Raw genomic sequence first — 21346 nt, 5'->3', positions numbered from 1 at the left:
ATAGGATGAAACTAAATGGAAGGATCTCTAGGATATAGAAACAAGAGCTTTATCTTGTGTGATTGTTGTTCTTTAATGTACTATGTCATTTCTCTTTTGTTTCCCTTTGGTAAATCTCATATTGTTACAGTATCTGACTTTGTTACTTGGTATATTATATATATATATATGTTTATATGAAATAGGAGGGGGAAAAGATTGGGGGGAGGGGGAGGGAAGTGGGGACAAAAACATGAGAAGGGGTATCAGTGTATGAGAAATAATGCACCTTCTGTTTGGCAAATATAACTGTAACCCCTCTATACATTAAAATAAAATTTAAAAAATTATTTGGTGTTTGTAGCTACCTACTGTCATGCCACCACCACATCATAGCCTTATTATTATTATTATTACTTTGTCAGTAGCAAGGCTTATACTCTGGGCCTGACCATTGTTCCTGAGCTTTTCAGTTGAAGACTAGTATTCAACCACTTGAGCTACAGCTTGACTTCTGGTTTTCTGGTGGCTAATTGGAGATGAAAGTCTTACTGAATTTGAACCATGATCCTCAGCCTCTTTAATAACTAGGATTACAGGTGTGAGCCACCAGCGTTGGTCTATATCTTCTTAATTCCATTATATATGGAATGTTAGATACCATTCATTATATTCTGCAAATGTGATGAGGAAAAGTGTTACCTCTTAGCATTTTTAAGCAATGAGACTGAACATACTTGCATATGTTTGTGGCTTTTTGACTTAGAGACATGGCTGTAAAGCAGACGTGGTTGAAGAACAGAGTAGGAGTGGGAGAGGACTATTTGTGAAGAGCTAGCTAGAATGAAGGTGCAAGCCTTGTGATCTGTAGAAATATCCAGTTCCCTCTAGCCATGCGTAACTTGTAGGAATGGACAATAGGGGAGTAAGACTTGGAGTAAAAGAGGTGATTTAGAAAGCAGCTGCTGAAGACTAGTGATGTTGCTTGAAAACAGTAGCAGGTTCTCGAAGTAAATTATTACTAATCCAATTTGAGTAGCTTTACTTTCATAATAGTTTCGTATGTATTTTCCATAAGAGCTACACATTTTTCTTTAAATGCTAAGTACATGATTTTCCTAAACATGTTTTGGATTTCCAGAATATTATTATTATATTTCCATAGATGCAGAAGCAATTTTATAGCAAAGTTCTTTAAATGCGTCATATTTATTCCTAAAATGCAATGATGAGTTTTCTATTGCCAAAGATTTGAGGATTAATTGCTAGTACAGTAATTTTAGAGCATGGCACTGAATGGCTTTTATGAGCCATTCACAGCAGCTGTGATTCCTCATGTTCAGCAGCTGCGGTTATCCTGACTCAGATACTTTGTCATCATTATTAAAGAAGTCACAAGTTCCTGGTAAATTCAGTTTCTGAAATGAAAGGAGGTTAAGTTACACTTCTCTCCCAGCTAACCTTCTGTTTGAAAACAAGAATGTGCATTTCAGGAGCATGTACGTTAGTTTCTACTTGGCCAGTAGCATGATCAGCAGTGAGATCCTCTGAACCTGATGAAGGAACTTCTGATAAATACGAGTTTGGATACTTTTCACCTCTTCGGTTCTAAGACCGTATAAAATGAAAGCAAGTAGACAGAATGACAACATCAATCTGTTTACTTTGGTAATATAGTGATTTCACTTTAATTCTTTTGAATGCTTATGTGGAAATAATAAAATACTATAAACTTGAATTTTAAGCTTTTGTAGGTTATCTAGAAAGGAATAAAACCCTCCCTTAATTTGAAAATAAAAGCTAAAAGGAAAGAAGTACTTATCCTTCCTTTTTTGTGAATTACATCATAGTAATAAAAGAAAAGGTGAAGAACAAAGCTCTTCTTTATTGACTAATTCTAGAAAATAAGTATAGAAGGAAGAATGAGCTGTCCAAAAATAATTTGTTTTAAAAACTGATTGATGGAAGGTTGATGGGGAAAATCTGCAAGGAAAGGCTGCTGTAACCACTTTACCCAGTAATGAGCTTTTCATCGCAGAGCAAAGGTTCCCAGAGTGCAAGGAAGATTTAAAAAAATGCTGTCCAAAGGAATTCCCTCCAAGAAGAAAAAAGAACTTTTCTGAAGGAAAGAAACAGATAATGAATTCATGACATGTGACCCAGGGTCCAGAATGAGAAATGTTGCATGGTTCCCACCACCGCCCAACGTAAGCTAAGATTTCCCACTCAGCCTCACTTCTCAGTAGCAGCACCCAGGGAACTAAGCCTTCATTCATAACGGACCCTTGAGGGATACTAAGCTGCAAAGAAATCATACCATGTCTTGAAATGAAAACATGCCAGGATGACTGCCAGGAGACATTTCAGGAATTATTGAATATCTGTTTCTAGGTCTTTGAAGTAACGACAGGTGGAATAGCTACAACTTCTCTGCAGGTGCCCTACAGTTCTTAGGCATGTATTTAGTCTGTTTTCCGAGGTTCCCAAAGTATTAGTTCATCACACAAACGAAGTTTCCATAGACTACAGAAGAGTTAATGTTAATGGATGGTATTCTTTCCCTTTTGGCATGACCTTAAGGCAGTATTACTGAAAAAATTATTTCACTGATTTCAGATATCATTAATAGACATTGTTAATATTTTATGGAAAGTATGTTAGAATGTGCAGAAATAAATGATGACCCATTTTTAAAACTATTAATGTTTTTCTATATTTAAACTTTTATCATGTTTATTAAGCACAAAGGTAATTTGTTGAAGAACTCAGCATCATATATTTTTGTAGGACAGAAAGCATGAACCTTTGGCCTTGTTTTACATTTTATTAAAATAGTCTTTAACTTCATGTGTAAACAGTACTTGTACTTTGTTTCCTTATTTCCTTTATAATTCTCCCTGTAGTCATTTGCTGTCATGTTTGACAAATTTAATATACAAGTAAGTGATAGCAGTGTTTCCAAAGTTAAAACTGTACATCTCCTGACTACCAACTAGAGATGTTTTGTAGTGTAGCAAAGCTGATAAATTAGGTGCTGTTGCAGAGTTCAGCTAGAACAAATGAAAATAATTTATCAGAAAAAAAATCAAACACTGAATCACCACAGCTTTTTAAGATTAGAAAATCAATCAAAAGCACAAGAGGTAAATTTAACAGCATGATTGTGAATGTTTAATGCTTAAAAGCATATTAATTCTGAAAGACTTGTAGCTCTTATTACACATTTTACTAATATGAGAACTTGAGATATAGCTCAATATGTTAAGGAAAAAACTGATCTTGAAGAAAATAAAAGTGGAAACGTAACAGTGCTGCAAATGTCATAAATTTAAAAAACTTAGGGAAATGTATACTTTTTTGAATTTTGTGTTAGCTAATAATAAGATGATGTTCAGTTGAAATATTGAAAATCATGACCTCATTGACTTTAAACTCATCACATTATCTGTGGTACAGTATTTAGATTACTCTGTGGTCTGGAGTATTATTCACTAAACATTTTTGAAAATGTGAACAATTGACTTTTGGTAAGAATGATGACAAACTAGAGAAGGTGCAAGGGTGAATAATACTACTTTGATGTGATATATATAGAAGAAACATTGAAATGACAGCTTAAAATTAATCTGGAGTATTAAAAATTAAAGTTTTGTCACCAACCAGTGATAACTTAGCATAGTGAACACTAACATGGTAAAGCAATGCTATTATTATCTTGCTAGTTTCTACTTTTAAAGAACATACTTTTTTCAGCATTTTGAAATTCTAGAATTTAAATCAAACAAAAAACATGGATTTCAATAATTTGCCGATGAATTAAAAGGTAATGAGTGTTTTCTAAATAAACAGTTTTTGAGATGAAAGTTATTACAGTCTATAATTTTACAATGGTTTTCTTCATCTTTATTTTTTAACTGTTCTGGTAAATCAGTAAAATATGAAGCCAGTTACACAGAATAATAAGATTAAAACCTCTGTGACTGATACTTTCATAAAAATAAGTACGGTAAACTTAGTTCTCTTAGGAGTGATTTTCATTTATTGGTACTTCATTCATTCAGGTTATTTCACAGCTGAGGATCTTGGGCCGTTCAGTAACTGCTGGCTGCAAGTTTGATAGAGAAATCTGGTCTAATGAACTTTCTCCTGTCCTCAATCTCTGGAAGAAATTAAACCAGGTTAGTAGTGAAAAGCTCTTTTTCTTTGGTATTGAGAGTGGAAGTGTATCATCTCTGCTTTGCTTTTTCCAGAGTATTGCTTCTCAGTACCATTCCTTTTTACTTTTCTTTATTCCCATCCCATATAAATAAATGCTGTTGAATTCTGGGTTTGCTGGCTTTTTATTTGTAAAATTAATGAATTTGACCATGCATAAAATGAGTGTTTCAGAAGTTTATTAAAAATAGAGTGAAAAATCACAATTTTTTTGCCAGTCCTGGGCCTGAGCACTGTCCTTGGACTTTCTCAAGGCTAGAGCTCTACCACTTGAGCCTCAGCATCACTTCCAGCTTTTTTCTATGTATGTGGTACCGAGGATTCGAACCCAGGTCTTCATGCATTCTAGGCAAGCACTCTACCACTAGGCCAAACTCCCGTCCCTATCATAATAAATTTTGATGTGGCTTAATAATGTCATTTTTGTTTTAGAATTCAAACCTGATTCATCAGAAAGTATCTCCTCCTAATGACAGACAAGGATCTCCAATATTGTCATTCATCATTCTTGAGCAATTTAATGCCATTCGTTTGGTACAAAGTGTTCATCAGTCTCTTGCTGCTCTTAGCAAAGTTATCAGAGGAACTACCTTACTGAGTACAGAGGTACAAAAATTGGCAAGTGCTTTATTAAACCAAAAGGTAAGCTAATGTTTTTCATATTTTTTATTGTAATTAATAGAAGGGTTACATTATATTCATCAGCTAGAAGGTGCATTACTTCACATACATTGATACCCTTTCTCATATCTTGGTCCCCATTTCCCTCCCCCCACCCCTCATCTTGTTTTCCCCCCTTCCCTATCTGATTTCAAATAACCAAATATCCATATATACAGTATAGCAGACAACAAGGTGAGATACTGTAACAATATGAGGTAACCAAGGGATAGCAAAAGAGATGAGACATAACATAGTATAATAAGGACAACAATCACTCATTGTATGGGTAAGCCAATGTTTTTTGCTTCTTTTTCATTGCATTTGGAAAGACATCTATTTTGATTTCACTATGTGGAAGGTTGTACATATATATATGTATATATACATACAGAGGTGTATGTACATACATGTATATATGTACATGTATGTATTTTTTGTGTCATTGCACCCTACCTTGTACCATTTCAGCACCAAATCAAACAGAACACTGATTCCTAGTAATGTAAGAAAAAAATCTTGGTGTTGCTTCTATTTAAATCTCTTGGAGGAAGTGTTACATATTATCATAGAAATTGTGACAATGTGCAATTTTCATAACTACGGCTCAGTCAAATGCTTGTTCTAGGAGATGGTTATGTATTTCTCTTTAACACACATACAGAGACTAAGAAATTATGTTTAACCTTCTGGAAAATCAGGAATACGAAATCAATTTTGTTAAATGGTTGGACCATTTTGTATAAAGTCTGTGTAGTTCAGATTAATTAAATAGAAGAAAAAAGAATACCTGCATTTGATTTTAGTTCTCTGAAGAATATAGACATTATAAAACTTCATAACTGAGAAAGATTTCACCAGGGCTCTGTGAAAATTGCAAGTTTTTGTGTTCTTTCCTGTTTTGTATACTCAATACAAGAAAATTTCTGATAGCCAACCTAAATTCCTCTTGGTCTTAGTATAATCCTATTGATGTTAATGTAAAAAGATAGCCTGTATAGAACTTGTGCTCAATGATTCTAAGAAGCTGTCCAGTGCCTTTTACTAGTTACAGAAAAAAACGTTTCCTGAATATTTGCCTATTCTTATCTGGGAAAAGAATTTCAATAGCTTTGTAATATATAGATTAATAACTTGTAATTAACTGTGATAAACAAAAATTACTACAGTGCTGTACTGTATTATCAACTATAACAGAAGCACTGTCAGTCCTGAAAAATCGACACAGAAAGAAGCATTAAGAAGGAAAATTTGGGCTGGGAGTTTGGCCTAGTGGTAGAGTGCATGCCTAGCATGCATGAAGACCCGGGTTCGATTCCTCAATACCCCACATACATAGCAAAAAGCCAGAAGTGGTGTTGAGGCTCAATGGGTAAAGTGCTAGCCTTGAGAAAGTCCAAGGACACTGCTCAAGCCCTGAGCTCAAGCCCAGGACTGGCAAAAAAAAAAAAAAAAAAAAAGGAAAACTTTGAGAACTTTATATCAATGTATGTGTTAAGTTACTTCAATTATGAGTGCTCTACTACTACCAGGATTTGCCATGAGGAACCTGAGGAACAAGGATTGTTAAATATTGATAATAGTAAGAACATTTGCTCTCCCATATGTTACAAAGGGCAAAATGTCTCATTGGTTTTAAATTAAGGAGAAGGGAGTGATGACATAACATGTGACTTGTATAATCTTGTATGACTAGCAAAAATGAAGTTGAGCAAAATTAGATGTGATTAAGAGCAGTTTTCTCAGCCAAAGAGGCTACATTAATACATTTTGCTGCAGCAAAATGTTTCATGTAGAAATACAGTATAGCAAGATGGCTTGAATATGGTCTCTGGAATCCTAGTTCACTAGCTTTGTGTAACTTGGGCAGGTTACTTAAACTCCTCTAAGCTTCTTTTCTTATTTGTAAATGAAAATAATAAACTTTCTGAGAAAAGTACTTGGCATATAGAGTATACACCATAAATATTTTTGCTACTTCAGAAGAACTTTATTGTGAACAGAACAGTTACTACATTTATGTAGAAAGATGCAAAATGAGTTAAATGAATACTCAGTAGAACTTTAACAGACATTCTTTTTATTGCTGGAGTGATGTTGAGAGGGGTTGCAGTTACATTCATCAGGTAGTAGATACATTTACTTCTTGAACACTGTTTCCCCTTCCCATGTGTGTCTTCCACTTTCCTTCTCCCCAGTTGTAAAAAAATTCCTGATTTACTTTTACTATTTTTGGAATGATCTTATTTCTTCTTTCCCTGTGTCTCTCATGCCATCACTTTCTTATCTGGAATTTATATGCTCAGCAGCCTAATATTTCCTTCATGTTGAATAACTTTTTACTGTTCATTAATTCTGCAAAGTAAGATATGTTTACATGTATACAAGTACTTGGATCATATTAACCTTTCTGTGACCCTTTGTTAACAGTCTCGCACGTCATTTTTCCTTTTCCACATCCCTAACAGTCAGTTTTACTTTCAAATATTTTCTTTTCCATGTAAACTCCACATATGAGTGAAGATAGGCAATAGTATCTGTGATTCTGTACTGATGATTTCACTTAACATGATTTCCTACTGTATTTTCCTTTTTTTTTTTTCCTTGCTAGTCCCAGGCTTGAGCTCAGGGCCTGAGCACTGTCCTTGGACTTTCTCAAGGTTAGAGCTCTACCGCTTGAGCCTCAACACCACTTCTGGTTTTTTTCTATATATGTGGTACCAAGGAATTGAACCCCGGATCTTAGTGAATACTAGGCAAGCACTCTATCACTAGGCCAAACTCCTGGCCTCCTACTGTTTTTCTTTAAAATGATAAATTATATTCTTTGATTTCATACTCCCATTGCATGTATATACCATATTTTATCCATTCCTCTTTTGATAGGAAAAATCTGTTGATCTGTAACGGCTAATGTGAAGATGGGCAAGCAGGTTTAAAATTATGTTTAACTGCAATAAGTAGATTTTTTAATTTGTAGTATATACTAAAAAATCGTATCCCTGGATCAATATAGTAATTCCACTTTTTTGAGGAACTTTAATGGTGATTTCTATGGACTAGACTACATTTCTACCAGCAGTGTATAAGGATTTGGTTTTCAATATGTCATTAGCAAAATTTGTACTGTGCTTTCTTAATACGATGAAATAAGAAAAGTCAATGCAGTTCTGATTTACATTTCTCTGATGGCTTAAGGTGTTGAACATTTTTTTCAATTGCATTATTGAATTCTTTACTCAGATAAGGCAACCATTATGAGAGTGATTTTATGTGAAATTTAGACTATTTACTCCTTTCTCAGTTGTTTTCTTTATCATATATATTAATGTAAACTTTGTGGCTAAATTTGCCATTATACTGCTTTATGAAACCCTGTAAGGGACTAATATTCTGTTTTATCCTTACTAATTTTAATTTTAAATAAATTTTAGAATTTTGATTTCCCTATGAACCACATATTATGTCAAGAAATGGTAGGGTAAGGAGTGTGACATACTAGTAGAGTGCTTGCCTAGCACACATGGAACCCTGGTACCACATTCGTAGAAAAAGCCATGGCTCAAGTGGTAGAGCTGTAGCCTTGAGAAAGCCCAAGGACAGGGCTCAGTCCCTGAGTTCAATCTCCAGGATTTCCAAAAGAAAGAAAAAATGGTAGTTGACTACTCTCTATCTACTAATTTGAGTTTGTGTTTGTGAAGATCCTTTTAGGGAAACAATTGATTTTTCCTGTATGAACTTCAATGAAATTAAAGGAAACAGACATTAATGAAATGAATATATAGTTTGAATATTGTAAATTACATTAAATTTTCCCCTTCCTGCTAATGTTGATGTCTCTTCTATATAATACTGTACATGTAAACAGTTTGGCTCTTTTAAATTATAGTGTCCTCTCATGTGGCAGAGCAAGTGGGAAGGCCCTGAAGATCCCTTGCAGTACCTCAGAGGCCTTGTGTCTCGTGCCCTTGCAATACAGGTAAGACTGAATTATTTAGTGATTGTATTGTATCACACTCAGAGAACACATATTGAGATCATATATTCTCATTTTTTGCATAGAATTTTTTGAAGAGTAAATACTCGTTCTGATTACTGTGACTTTCCATCATTCTTTAGAATTAGAGAAAAACTAGTGTTGCTACAGATGGATATGCAGATAGTAACTGGACCAGTTCATCACTATGACTAGTTTGCTTTTAGGAATGTTCCCCTGTAGAATCAGTGTAAGGCTCTTCTTTTCCTTTGTAAATTTTTTCCTGCTTTCCTGCCTTCCCCCTGCTTTACATCTTCCACATAAGCTCAATCTTTGTCCTCTCAAACCAGTAAGACTTCAATATGTAGGTAAGTATAAAAGTATAGATGAACTTGCCTTCTACTACTACATGTTTGAACCTCTGAAGTGGTTATGTGTAGTTATCAATGAAGTGTACACCTTAAAGAAAAACAGGCCATGAGATAGGAGTACTGTCTCATATTTGTTTTTATGTAAAGAAGTTAGTTGGTCCTGTGGTGTTCAAGACTACTTCTCTGGTCCTGTGGAGTTGAATCCATCTGCTTTCAGTTCTTCAGAGACTCTTTCAAAGGAAAGAATGGATATTCCAATGACCAGTTTGCCCAACTCCTTTTTTGTTGTTGTTGGTTTTTTGCCAGTCCGGGGCTTGAGCACTGTCCTTGGGCTTTCTCAAAGGTACAGCTCTAGCACTTGAGCCACAACAGCACTTCTAACTGGCTTGTCTTTTGGATGATTTAATTCTAAGTTAGCAATTCTTGTAATCAGTAGTAAACTTTATACATATTGAGTTTGTTAAAATAGCAAAAATATGCACATAGCTCTAAATTTTATCCCATTTTATAGATAGTATTTGGCTATAAGAACCATGTTGTAAATTCATATATATCCTGCTCTTTTGTTCATTACCCTTTGTCTAAATGCTGAAAAAGGTAAGGTTGGGAAACATTAAATTCCTGACAACAGGAATCATAACATTGAAGGATATAGATAGTAAGTAGATATATTTGGTATTATGTATTTTGGTTTAAATCCTGAAAAAATTAATGTATAAACCAAGATTGAAGTTGGATTGTCACCATTATTGAATGAACTTAGCTATTCAATGGGTAAATTTCAAATATATACACTATTAATATCAGCAGTATTACAAGATTTAGGACTTAATATTTTTTATAGGAATAATGATTCTTCAGTTGATATTCTTCCTGTGGGTAACTTATCTTGCACATTTGGAATACTGAATAGTAGTCTGTGGTGATTTGCACTTTTATAGAAGCATTCCTACAAAACATACAACTTGTGCTGTTTGCAAAAGATAAATCTTAGGATAGCCACATAATTGGCTTTCCTGAATTCTGTTGGCATTGCAGTCTTCATTATAGGCATACCAACAAGAGGATTTTCACACAGAAAACATGCAGTCAATATTTTACACACTTAGAATAGGTTAGGTACTTGCGTCTGTCATGATTTCCCAAATAAGAGTTTCAAGGCCTTCCTTTGGTTCCGGTATCTATTTTCTACCATTTCGACCGTTAAGAGAACTCTCCTTTACCATTGTTGAACATAATTTATTGACATACGTACATTTTACTAAGAAACAATAGTAGAAGTGATGAAACCTTTGTTGTGGTCAATAGGTCTGATCTATTAAACACAATATTGTTTGTGTTTAATCTTGTTCACAAACAACTTTCAAAATATTGGTCTATTGTCAGTCCTACTTACATATGATTTTACTTGATGATTCTGTTCTCTGATGTTTTCTATCAGATTCACCTTGATCACTAATTACAAATCTACTGTGTCATTATCTCTAATTTCCTTGGCTTTTCTAGAGGTTTGGTGTGAGAATAGCTGTTCAGTAAGATACACACACAGAAGAGATGCCAGGAAATCATTCAACTGTCCCCTCTTGAAATGTTCACTCATGTTTAGACTAAAAATTTAAACCTACAGATCACATAAGGATTTTTTTTCAAGTGGCATATAAAATGACTAGATATGATACATGTAACTTTAAAATGAATCTACATATCTTGCATTGTTGGTATTACATAATAGTGTTACATATATTCAGTGTATTTTATGCTTATACAGATGTTGAAAACATTTGTTTGTTTCTGGGATAGAAAAACTGTTGAAGCAGGCACCTGTTTGTTGCACCTACCATGAAAGAAAGGCAAGTAACAGGTATTTAAAGGTTGAGGACATCAGGATGCTGTAAGGAAAATTGATATTTTAAGGGGGTTAGAAATGAATGGGCTCAGAAAGTAATATTTCAGTATCACTGATCAGGGAGGCTTTTCTTAGGAGATAAGTTTACTCATGTCTGTCTAAATATTACCTGAGGGAACACAGAGAGACCAGCAAATGCAAAAATCTTTGAGGCAGGAACATGCTCTGCTTGTTGAAGGACTAGGTCACGTACCTAAAAAGAGAAATCGTGAAAATGAGGTTTGAAGAGGTTGCCACAGAGACTTTGACATGTGGTTCCTTGTAAGCTTGCTTGGTAAAAAAAAAAAAAGCCTCCCAACATTAAGTGAGTGAGAAGCCAGCAGATGAGAAGGGACTACTCTGTTGGTATATGAGTAGGTGAGAGTTATGTAGAGGGAAAGCAGGTTGATGAGCAGGTTATTGCAGCCAGTGAAATTGAGGTTGTGATGGTGTCATGGTCTTAGCATGGTGGCCTGAAGGAGGTAGGAGGTGGTCATGCAGATGAACACTGGGAGGAGAGACCTTCAAGCAGAGACATTAACAGCAAAAGTCCACATGCAAAATGTTAGTTCCCCCTAAGTCATGTGAACATAACAATTTAATAGGGATTTACAAAGTTACCTACTGAAGTAGAAACAATGCCATCATTGGTGGCTTTAGATTATCGAATACTAAGACACAACAAACTTAGTTAAATGATAGGAAAAGCTGCGTTGTGCCGATACAGGCCAAAGACAGTTTTTAAGGAATCTATGATTTGAAAGAAGGTTGAAAATTAACTGGATAGAAATCAAAATGCAGTAAAATTTTATAGATGCAATCAAGATTTAAAGGCAATGTAATTAGCTAGTGAACATTAATGGATAGAATGTTTACATTCATGTATTCGGCACACCTTATTACAACCATTATCTAAAGTTAGCAGGGAAAGTAATCTTTTCCTGTGAAAATGTCTTGCCCTTTAGGGGGACAAAAATTATTTTTTAGGGATCATATAGTTAAAAATGACCACAGTACCAGGAACCTAGTTCAGCTCAATTTTGTTACTTTGATTTGCACATTTTCTATCTCTTCAAAAGGCAGTGAGTAAACTTGACAGAATAAAAGTATTTTCTTCTAGGAATAATAATAATTAGAAAACCTAATGCCCAAGACTTATTTGAATAATAAACCAAAGTTTTGGGTTCAAGAGCAATTTATATTCATAAGGAATGGAGGTGTCTAGTAATATACCAGTAACTTAAAGTGTCCAAAATTAATAAAGATAAGACATTTAAATTCCAGGACAATTCTTGGCAAGATGCTGATGAGCTATAGTTTAGTCTTACATTTATTCTAGTGACTTGAGAAACTTCTAGTGTTTTGTTCCAGTCAAAATGCTGACTGAGGCGCTTATGTTTTCTGAATAGATTATACTTTCATCTACAACTGGAATTTATTCTCTAGGCCTATAAGTTTACAATAAGTCATAAAAAATGATGTGGGAATAAAAGATGACCTTGAAAACAGTAATTGACAGTTATTTGTAATGAACACTTTTTTCAAGGAACATAGTACATGAAAAGAAAATGGATCAGTCAGGTGCAGTGGAAGTAGTAAAGTTGTCCAGGCCATCTAGTTGTTTCATTGTTTCAGCTGTAAAGCCTCATAGACCAGACTAGAGGGTCTTACTTCTGTCTCAAACTGAATCCTTCACCATGACTAGAGATAGTTAGTGAAAAATATTGCCAGCTAAGTATGCTAGCTGCAGTGTTGCTGCATTTTTCTTCAGTGTTAAGTGTATAACTTTAATTTTAGAGTAAGAACTATTATTTTCCCTACACACCAGTAACGTTCTTATCACCGGACTTTAGTTAGTTATTGGTAAATAAATAAAGGTATATTTGTTTAATGTATTAATAACTACCTTTAAGGGGTTTGTCAGTTGTGAGCTTCCCTTGGGTCCTAAGCACTTTCAGCTTTTGAGTGGTTAATTGGAGATTAGAGTCTTATAGGGATTTTTCTGCCCAGAATGGCTTCAAACTGCAATCCTTAGCTCTCAGCCTCATGAAGAAGAACTGATTACAGACATGAGCCACCAGCACCTGGCTTAGTTTTATGTAGAATTTTTTGAATTCTGAAAGTTTATATATTTAACATTTCATTTTTTAATAGCAAATAGTAAAAAGGGTGATATTTTGGCCTAGTGGTAGAGTGCTTGCCTAGCATGCACGAAGACTTGGGTTCGATTCTTCAGTACCACATGCATAGAAGAAAGCTGGAAGTGGTGCTGAGGCTCAAGTGGTACAGCTCTAGCCTTGAGAAAGTCCAAGGACAGTGGTCAAGCCCTGAGCTCAAGCCCAGGACTGGCAAAAGAAAAAAAAAAGTAACTTGTTTAGTTTATACTTTCATGAGTTAGTCAAGTTATACCTTGTATTTTAATTATTTAAAGGATAATATCTGGAAGAATTACTTATACTTGAAGTTAGAAGGTGTCTTTTTAAATTCTTTCAACTATAGGATTTGAATACTTGTCAAATATATTACAATATGGATGCAAATGGGGGGTAGCTTTGGGGAAATTTTAATTTCTCATCCTGGTTGAGGTGGATAATGGGCTGTGCATAAAACATGACCTGTTTGTAATAGCAATCAGTTAAAGCATTTCTCCTAGGATGTTTATGTTTAGGTAAAATGAGTTACCGAGTCAGTGGCACTTCTGTTAAGTTTTGGGTACCTACCATCATTAAAGTACCATCTTTGCACTTGCTGGAATCATCAGTATGCCCATTAACACCTGCAGGAAATAGAGGAGCAAATCATGGTTGCCTGCGCTTGTACCTGGGGCAAGACCTTCATCTTTGCTTTGCTTGTTTTCTCATGTGTAACCATGGGCTACTAACCTGCAGAGCGGTGGTGAGCACAACATCAGTTAATAGATGAAACAAAACCAGCAAAACTTTAACCAAGATTTATTGTTTCAAATGGGAATTTTAAAATACGTTTAACATACTTAGTCAATTTGGAATGCTAACAGTCAGGTAAGTCGAAGAGACTTAAGCACCTTTGAGGAAGAATGGTGTCTTCTTGGGCATTACCCCCGTTGACACTTAATTCTGTAAGGTGGCAAGTGACTATCACATCTGATACTGTTCACATGACCAAGCTCTGAGGATAGTGTGGACTGGAAGCAGGCCTGGAGCAACACTGAGGTTAGGTCCAAGTAGAGGGCTATGCAGAAAGCCAACTCTCCTCAGCTCTCCTATGTAGAGGACAATGTTAGCAACAGAAGTGTATAGAGGGAAGCTTACTTGCATAGATGTATTTTAAGTTGCTGTACCAGACTTCCGCGACACCATTTGGAAACTGAAGTGCAAAACTCTTATCACAAATGGCTTGTACATAACAGATCCTCAGCTGACGTAGAACGTATGTATATTTATAATGTTCATTTTCTCCTTCCTCTAGAACTGGGTGGATAAAGCTGAAAAACAGGCTCTTCTTTCTGATACACTTGATCTGTCAGAACTCTTCCATCCCGACACTTTTCTTAATGCACTTCGACAGGAAACTGCCAGGTAATTAATAATGAACTGCTTCAATCACCTTGGATACTATCATTTTGAGTTTCTAGAAATACATTCATTGTTGAAATCCCAACAGTTGTTATTCCTTGATACTTTTAGGTTAAAAAATACTGGTTTTACTTAAATTTCATCATTTTCAGTTCTAATAAAACAACTTTCTAAATTGGTACTGTTTAATATGGTACCCAGAGGTCACATGGAGCTATTTAAAGCCCAAGCTTTAACAGGGGGGAATGAGGGGGGGGCATTGTAATCCCAGTTATATAAGAGGTACAAGTAGAAGAATCATGGGCTGAGACAAAAGTGACGCTCTGGGTCTGCGAATGTGGCCTAGTGGTACAGTGTTCATATGGTATACTTGAAGCCTTGGATTTGATTCCTTGGTACCACATATGCAGATAAAGCTGGAAGTGGCAGAATGCTAGCCTTGAGTTCAAGCCTCCGGACTGGAAAAGAAAAAAGTGACACCCTATCTAAAAATGAGGGGCTAGGTTCTCACATGGTAGAGTCTTTTCAGCAAGGCTTTGAGTTTAAATTCCAGATCCCCAGTCACACTTGCCTGCTCCGTGTCGGCAGGTGGCTATGATTTTGGAATACGTGTAAACATTTTCTTACTATTTGTTCTCATGGTTAAGGTCAAATTCCCCTTTATACCAGGATGGAATTACTATATTATATTTTTTATACAGTGAGCAGAAAAGAGATGCTGCCACAAATAAGGTGACCAAAATTTAGTTGTGTAGTCACTTGGGCATTTCATTTTATATTCTTTTAGGATATGAGGATCTTACGAATATTTTGGTTAATCTTATAAGCCTATATTTGAGAGTTAGGGTCAAAATGGAATACATGAAAAGGCCCTCTGCTTCTTGAGCTTGTAACCTGAAGGAAAGAGTGTAATATGTAGTTAGGTATCATTTGCACGCTTCAATTTTTAAAATAAGGAAATGCAGCTAGGTGCTCTTCTTTCTCATTTTAGTTTTTGAATATTGCTTTGTGGAATTTAACCAGGTCCCCTCAGTCACATTAGGGTCTTTCATCCCAGCTCTCCCATTGAGCTCAATAGCAGAGGATGACTTCTTTATAACATTTTTCTTTACAGGGCAATGGGCCATTCTGTGGATAGTCTTAAATTTGTAGCCTCATGGAAAGGTAGACTTCAAGAAGCAAAGCTGCAAATTAAGGTACTAACTTTATACATTTTAAGCTCAGATAACCATGTAATTAATGAAGACAAATTCTAAAACTTGTGTATTGTTGTGAGATCAACACAGATTGATCTACAGGAATTACTATACAAATGAAAAATGTCCTGTTAAGCTGTGTATGCACAAGAAATAAGAATAATTAGGGTAAAAGATATTATGATAGAAGGTACACATTTGAAACATCTGTTACATTCAACTCCAATGGTAAACATATACAGATATCATGCCATCTCTTCTGTAAACAATGTCTTCTACAGTAAGGCACTAGTGCTAAACTTGAAGTGTGAAGTACAAATAACATGGATTATTGCTGAATAGTGCTGAGTTAGGAAAATATGTTGGAACGTACTTTCTTTCACTAACTCATCTACAAATGAAGTAATAGATGGACTCAGTTTTCTAGCTGGAAGAGACAAAAGTGCAGAAACTTTACAGGAAAACTTTTGGCTGCCATGAGCCAACTAATTTTGCTTCACTTAAGCAGTTTTAACTATTGTTCATTTAATCTAATTTCTTCAAGTATTTTAAATAGCTGTGAAAGAAGGGTTCTTATTTCCCACTAGTGTTTTGTGACAGTGCTGAAGTGTCATCTCTTCATTCCTCCCATCTCAGGGAAAGAAGCCCCATACCTAGCTGAGTTACAGTGAAGAAATTAGGATTTTTTGCTTGCCTCTTCATGTTTTTCTTTCTAATGTAGACATTCTGAGGGGTTCTCTGTTCCTAGGAAGGCTTGTTCCAGCATGATTGTTACTACAAATTAAGCTTGCCATTCTCGAGAATAAAGGTGACAAGGTGGATTAACATTGGAGAAAATCAAAGAATGACCTGCAATATTTCACTTTACACCAGATTTCATTTGTTTCCAAGGCATCTGAGGGTATATGACAATCACACTTACATATTAGCTAAAATGAGAATTCAGTCTAAGTTACTGGTCTATACTTTTTTATATTCCCCAGTAAGATGCTACAATAGAACATATGACCTTTATTCTTTAGATAATGTCAATATATATATATATGCAGTCATCTTTGTCTTAAAAATAGACATGTTAATATTAACAATATTTCCTGTGGCAGATCAGTGGCTTATTACTGGAAGGCTGCAGTTTTGATGGAAATCAGCTTTCTGAAAATCAACATGATTCTCCCAGTGTGTCAACAGTTCTCCCTTGTTTTATGGGCTGGATCCCACAGGTAATTTGCATAGATTGTAATCTGCCATCCATATCTCTGCTTTCTAATCTTACTCAAATGATTTCATAGTCAGAATATTTTTTTGGAAGTTAAACAGTTTTATTCTGCACCTAGCATCAAGAGTCATACTGACCGGTCAGGGCTGTCTCTAAGATGTGAGTGAGAAAGCTACCCTGCCTAATCTCGCAGGCTACTTTTATAGGCCACCGGCCATGTGGTTGGGCGTGGCCATACAGATAGCCAATGGAATCTCAACATATTTGAGTGATGACTGGGGCAACCTATAGTCAGAATATTTTAGTCAGACTATTTTTAAGACGTATAGGACTTTTTTTTTTTTTGCCAGGCCTGAGTATTGTACTTAAGCTTTCTCAAGGCTTGCACTCTACCATTTAAGCCACAGCACATTTTCAGCTTTTTTCTGTGTGTATGGTGCTAAGGAATCGAATCCTAGTCTTCGTGCATGCTAGGCAAGTATTCTATTAGTAGGCCAAACTCCCAGCCCTTATGTGGGACTTTTTAAACCCAAAGAATATTTAATGAAACAGCCGTTTAAAAATGCAAGTATGAATAAGTGGCAAGAAATCCCATTTCTAAAAAGCAGCAAATATATTTCTCACTGCAAGAAAAATGAATTTTTATCAGTGAGAAATAACAAATTGAAACTTTTGATGCTTCTAGTTTTTTTTTCTAAAAAAATTAAAACAAAGCTGGTGCTTCAGCCAAATACCAGTACTCAGGCCTGTAACACTACCTACTCAGGAGGCTGAAATCTGAGAATGGAGGTTCAGAGCTAGCCTGGACAAATCCAAGAGATTATCTCTAGCTAGACAGGAAGTTGTACCTCAAGTGATAGAGTACAGCCCTGAGCAAAGTAGCAGGAGCTACAAAACTGCGCCCCCCCTGCAGAAATAACCTAACTGGTTCAAAGCATAGAATTTCAAATTTATATTTTATTATTAAAGTGAACCAAGTGTCAATGTGTTCATAAAATTAACTACCTACCTTAGTATAATCATAAGAGATTTAAATTCTTAATGGCAGTCAACTATTTTAGCCCAACAGGTCATGCTTTGTTATGTCTGTTTAGTATGTAAAAGCTTTGTTTGTACTTTGACTTGTTCTTAAGTTTACACTTCGTTTTCCTAAAAGAACAGTCTGTCTTGGGAGGAAGATTTGTCACTCTACTAAAAACATTACATAAGATTCCAACTGGGTTTGCAAATAGAAAACCCTAATAACTGATAGTCCAGAGATTTTACTGGTGTCTAGAAATGAATATGGCACTGAAAGGCATTTCCATTCCATTTTGATCACCAAACACCTAGAAAGGAAGGCAAAGTAACTATCAGATGCAATAATCCAAGACCTCTCCTGGCATGAAAACCAGGTGTCCAAAGACAAGTGTGCTCTTTACTGAAAAACCCTGAAATAGCTCCAGAGGAAAGTGTTGGCTGGCTGTTAACCCCAGGCCAGCCTAAGCTGCCACAGATAATGCTGAATCTTGAAGCTCCTCCATTTGAGCAGAGTGAAGAAAGAGGTTAACAGTGACAAGTTAGCTTGAAAATATAAACTCCAATCCCTACTTTGTTTTTCCAGCTCAATTCAGGATTCATTCTTTATACAACAACTTGCTACAAGTACTTTTGTTTTGAAATTTCTCAATACTCCAGATATTTGTGTTTTCTAAACTGAATTTTAAAGAATTATTATGTAAAATGCTTAGTTTAGTTTAGAATTTTAGGTACATTATTAGCATATAAAATGCTACTAACTGGCAGAATCATCAATACAAAGACACAACTGGAAAGATTAGGGTGGCTTTCAGCTGTTCAGGAAATGATTCTACATGATGAATGAATTTTTTACATAGACGTCAGCATAAGATTTAAGAATGTTTCATATTTCATATATGTATAAAAAAGAAAAGGAGTGGGAGAAAAAAATAGGCTATCTTTTCTAATCCTAAGTTCAAGTGGGCAGAAATCAAATTAGTTGTAAATAATTTCTCTTATAGCAACATGTAGTCTGGGTGCTAAAAATGGAACTATTTTTCTAGATGATTTAATGATAGAAAGGAAGAATTAGAACTTTGTGGATGGTTAAATAGTATCTGCAAATGCCCTCACCTCCCTAAGAGTTTTCAGGTGTCACTTGTACTATTATAATAAGAAAACTGGTGGTGGGAGGGTCATCCACTTAGCTCCACGTGGAATTCCAGGGACAAAGACTGATGAGTTCCACAAATGCCAGGACTTTCTCAACTGCTCTGTGACAACTTCATACATTTTAACTAGGTACCATGGGTAACCTCTCCCTGGGTTTCCAGCTGCCACTTTTCTAATATTCTACATTCAGTCCGGCTTAGATATTAATTTCTATTTTCAATTCTAAAATAGAGTAATTCAATAGTTGGATAAATCATGTAAGTTCAGTATAAAAACTAATACTAAATTTGAAGTACCATTATGAACTCATTATATAATCAAAACTTTTTAAAACTTTCCTTGCAGTGGATCACAGAGATCCAACAATAAGAATGGCCATTCCTCTCATCTAAATTATAACCTCTTCTACCATTTTTCTTACACATGTTTTCTTACGGGACTTTGTACCATACCAGAAATATATTGAAGACAATGAAGGATATATTACCACTAAACATTGAACATGAATAAGATAATTGGATGTATTGAAGTTCACCAACTATTTAGAAAAGGATATACTTTGGAGGTGCATCAGCAAAGTTTCATTATTTTGAATGAAATAAATTAGATGCATCAGACAACCTCTTCTATGTAAACTGTACTTTTATCTTATAAAAATGATAGCATCAGATTACCATTTTACATTTATTGCCACTCTTGAAATTATCATCATAATTATGTTGCTTCTTGGATGCATGTGCTTGAACTCTGGACTTCATGCTTTAACTCATGGCTCTATTCAGCCACTTGAGCCACACCTCCACTTCATTTTACGATGGTATGTAATAGCACTTATACATGAGTACTGGCTAAGGAACTTTAGCTTGTCTCTATATTCCTACACACTCTTGTAAACTCAGAGAAATACCATGCATGGAATGTTAACCCCGACCCCCTCCCCCCCCAAAAAATAGGGAATACTCTGGTTAGTTTCTTTACATGAATTGCTAAGGAAAAAAGCAAAAAAAACCTCCATAAATGTAAGAGGCATTAACAAACTGGAAGATATAGGAAAGTCTTAAAATCCTGAGTGAATACTCATAGTTCAAAATACTCCACTATCGACAGAGAAAGGAACTCACTTGGATGTTAGCCCCTATTATCTCACTGCAACACTTACTAATTAATGTATTTCATAATAAATGTTAACACTTACTGGTTGAAAGATTTTTGTGTATAGGGCTACCTCATCTGCTTTGAAAGAGCATATTTTAAAACAATGCTTTTAAACAGGGTGCCTATGGTCCCTACTCCCCCGATGAGTGCATCTCTTTGCCTGTGTACACAAGTTCGGAGAGAGACTGTGTGGTGACCAACATCCATGTTCCCTGTGGGGCCAACCAGGACCAGTGGATCCAGTGTGGCGCTGCCCTGTTTCTCAAAAATCAGTAGGAGCCAGCGCAACAGAAGATGCCTTCCAGGGTAAAATAAAATGTGTAATGCGTCTATGCTCGACATGTTAGTTCAGAACATGCTTCTACTCGACCTAGATTGTAGGTCTCCTTGGGTTCTTGTTTTAGCATGTAGTAATAGTGCTGTGTACCTTCTACAGCAGTGATTCCATGGCAGAAGTTCGTCTTGTTCAGATATTTAAGTAAAACCTTTTAAAATACTGTATTTAAGGAGTCAATATTTTGCCTACCATTTTTAAAGATTTAATAAAACATGGTATTTCTTTGGTCTTTCTTGACTTACGATCTATGTGTCCACTCTGTTTTCCAACATTTCAGAATGTTCATTTGAAAGTTACTAATCATTACATATTACAGTATTACAAACAAATGCATTGAATATTAATATATATAGCTTTATAATACCTGTATGTATCAGTTATAAGTTATGTCATGCCAGTTACATTTCAAAATAGCAAAAGGGGTAATTTAGGTGATAATCTAGTAGAATGAATTCTGGTCATTTTTCTTAACTATTCAGCTTTTGATATTATTTGGAGCTTGTTATATCAGCTCTCTAAGAGTCTCTGCAAAGAAAAAAATACTGTTCAGTTGGAGGACAGGTATTTTAGTAGCCTCTAAGTTGGCTCCAGCTGTACACCTAACAATGCAGACCTAAGCTCTTAAAATTT

General features: G+C 35.3%; 1 protein-coding gene across 3 annotated transcripts in view; it reads left to right on the top strand.

Moving 5' to 3' along the window:
- Dync2h1 (dynein cytoplasmic 2 heavy chain 1) overlaps positions 1-20953 on the top strand; it is a 159546-nt gene extending 138593 nt beyond the window's left edge. For all 3 annotated transcript variants that reach the window (XM_090319607.1, XM_090319606.1, XM_090319609.1), the window contains 7 exons: positions 4041-4157; positions 4627-4836; positions 8744-8833; positions 14534-14643; positions 15755-15836; positions 16940-17056; positions 20497-20953. In XM_090319607.1, coding sequence (XP_090175733.1) covers positions 4041-4157; positions 4627-4836; positions 8744-8833; positions 14534-14643; positions 15755-15836; positions 16940-17056; positions 20497-20655 — 885 coding nt within the window. In that variant the 3' untranslated portion in view covers positions 20656-20953. The remainder of the gene's footprint in view (positions 1-4040; positions 4158-4626; positions 4837-8743; positions 8834-14533; positions 14644-15754; positions 15837-16939; positions 17057-20496) is intronic.
- The last annotated feature ends 393 nt before the right edge of the window (positions 20954-21346 follow it).

Source organism: Megascapheus bottae, chromosome 27, assembly GCF_031878675.1.
Source record: "Megascapheus bottae isolate mThoBot1 chromosome 27, mThoBot2.hap1, whole genome shotgun sequence".
Classification (NCBI taxonomy): domain Eukaryota; kingdom Metazoa; phylum Chordata; class Mammalia; order Rodentia; family Geomyidae; genus Megascapheus; species Megascapheus bottae.
This window is presented reverse-complemented; position numbering and strand designations above follow the sequence as displayed.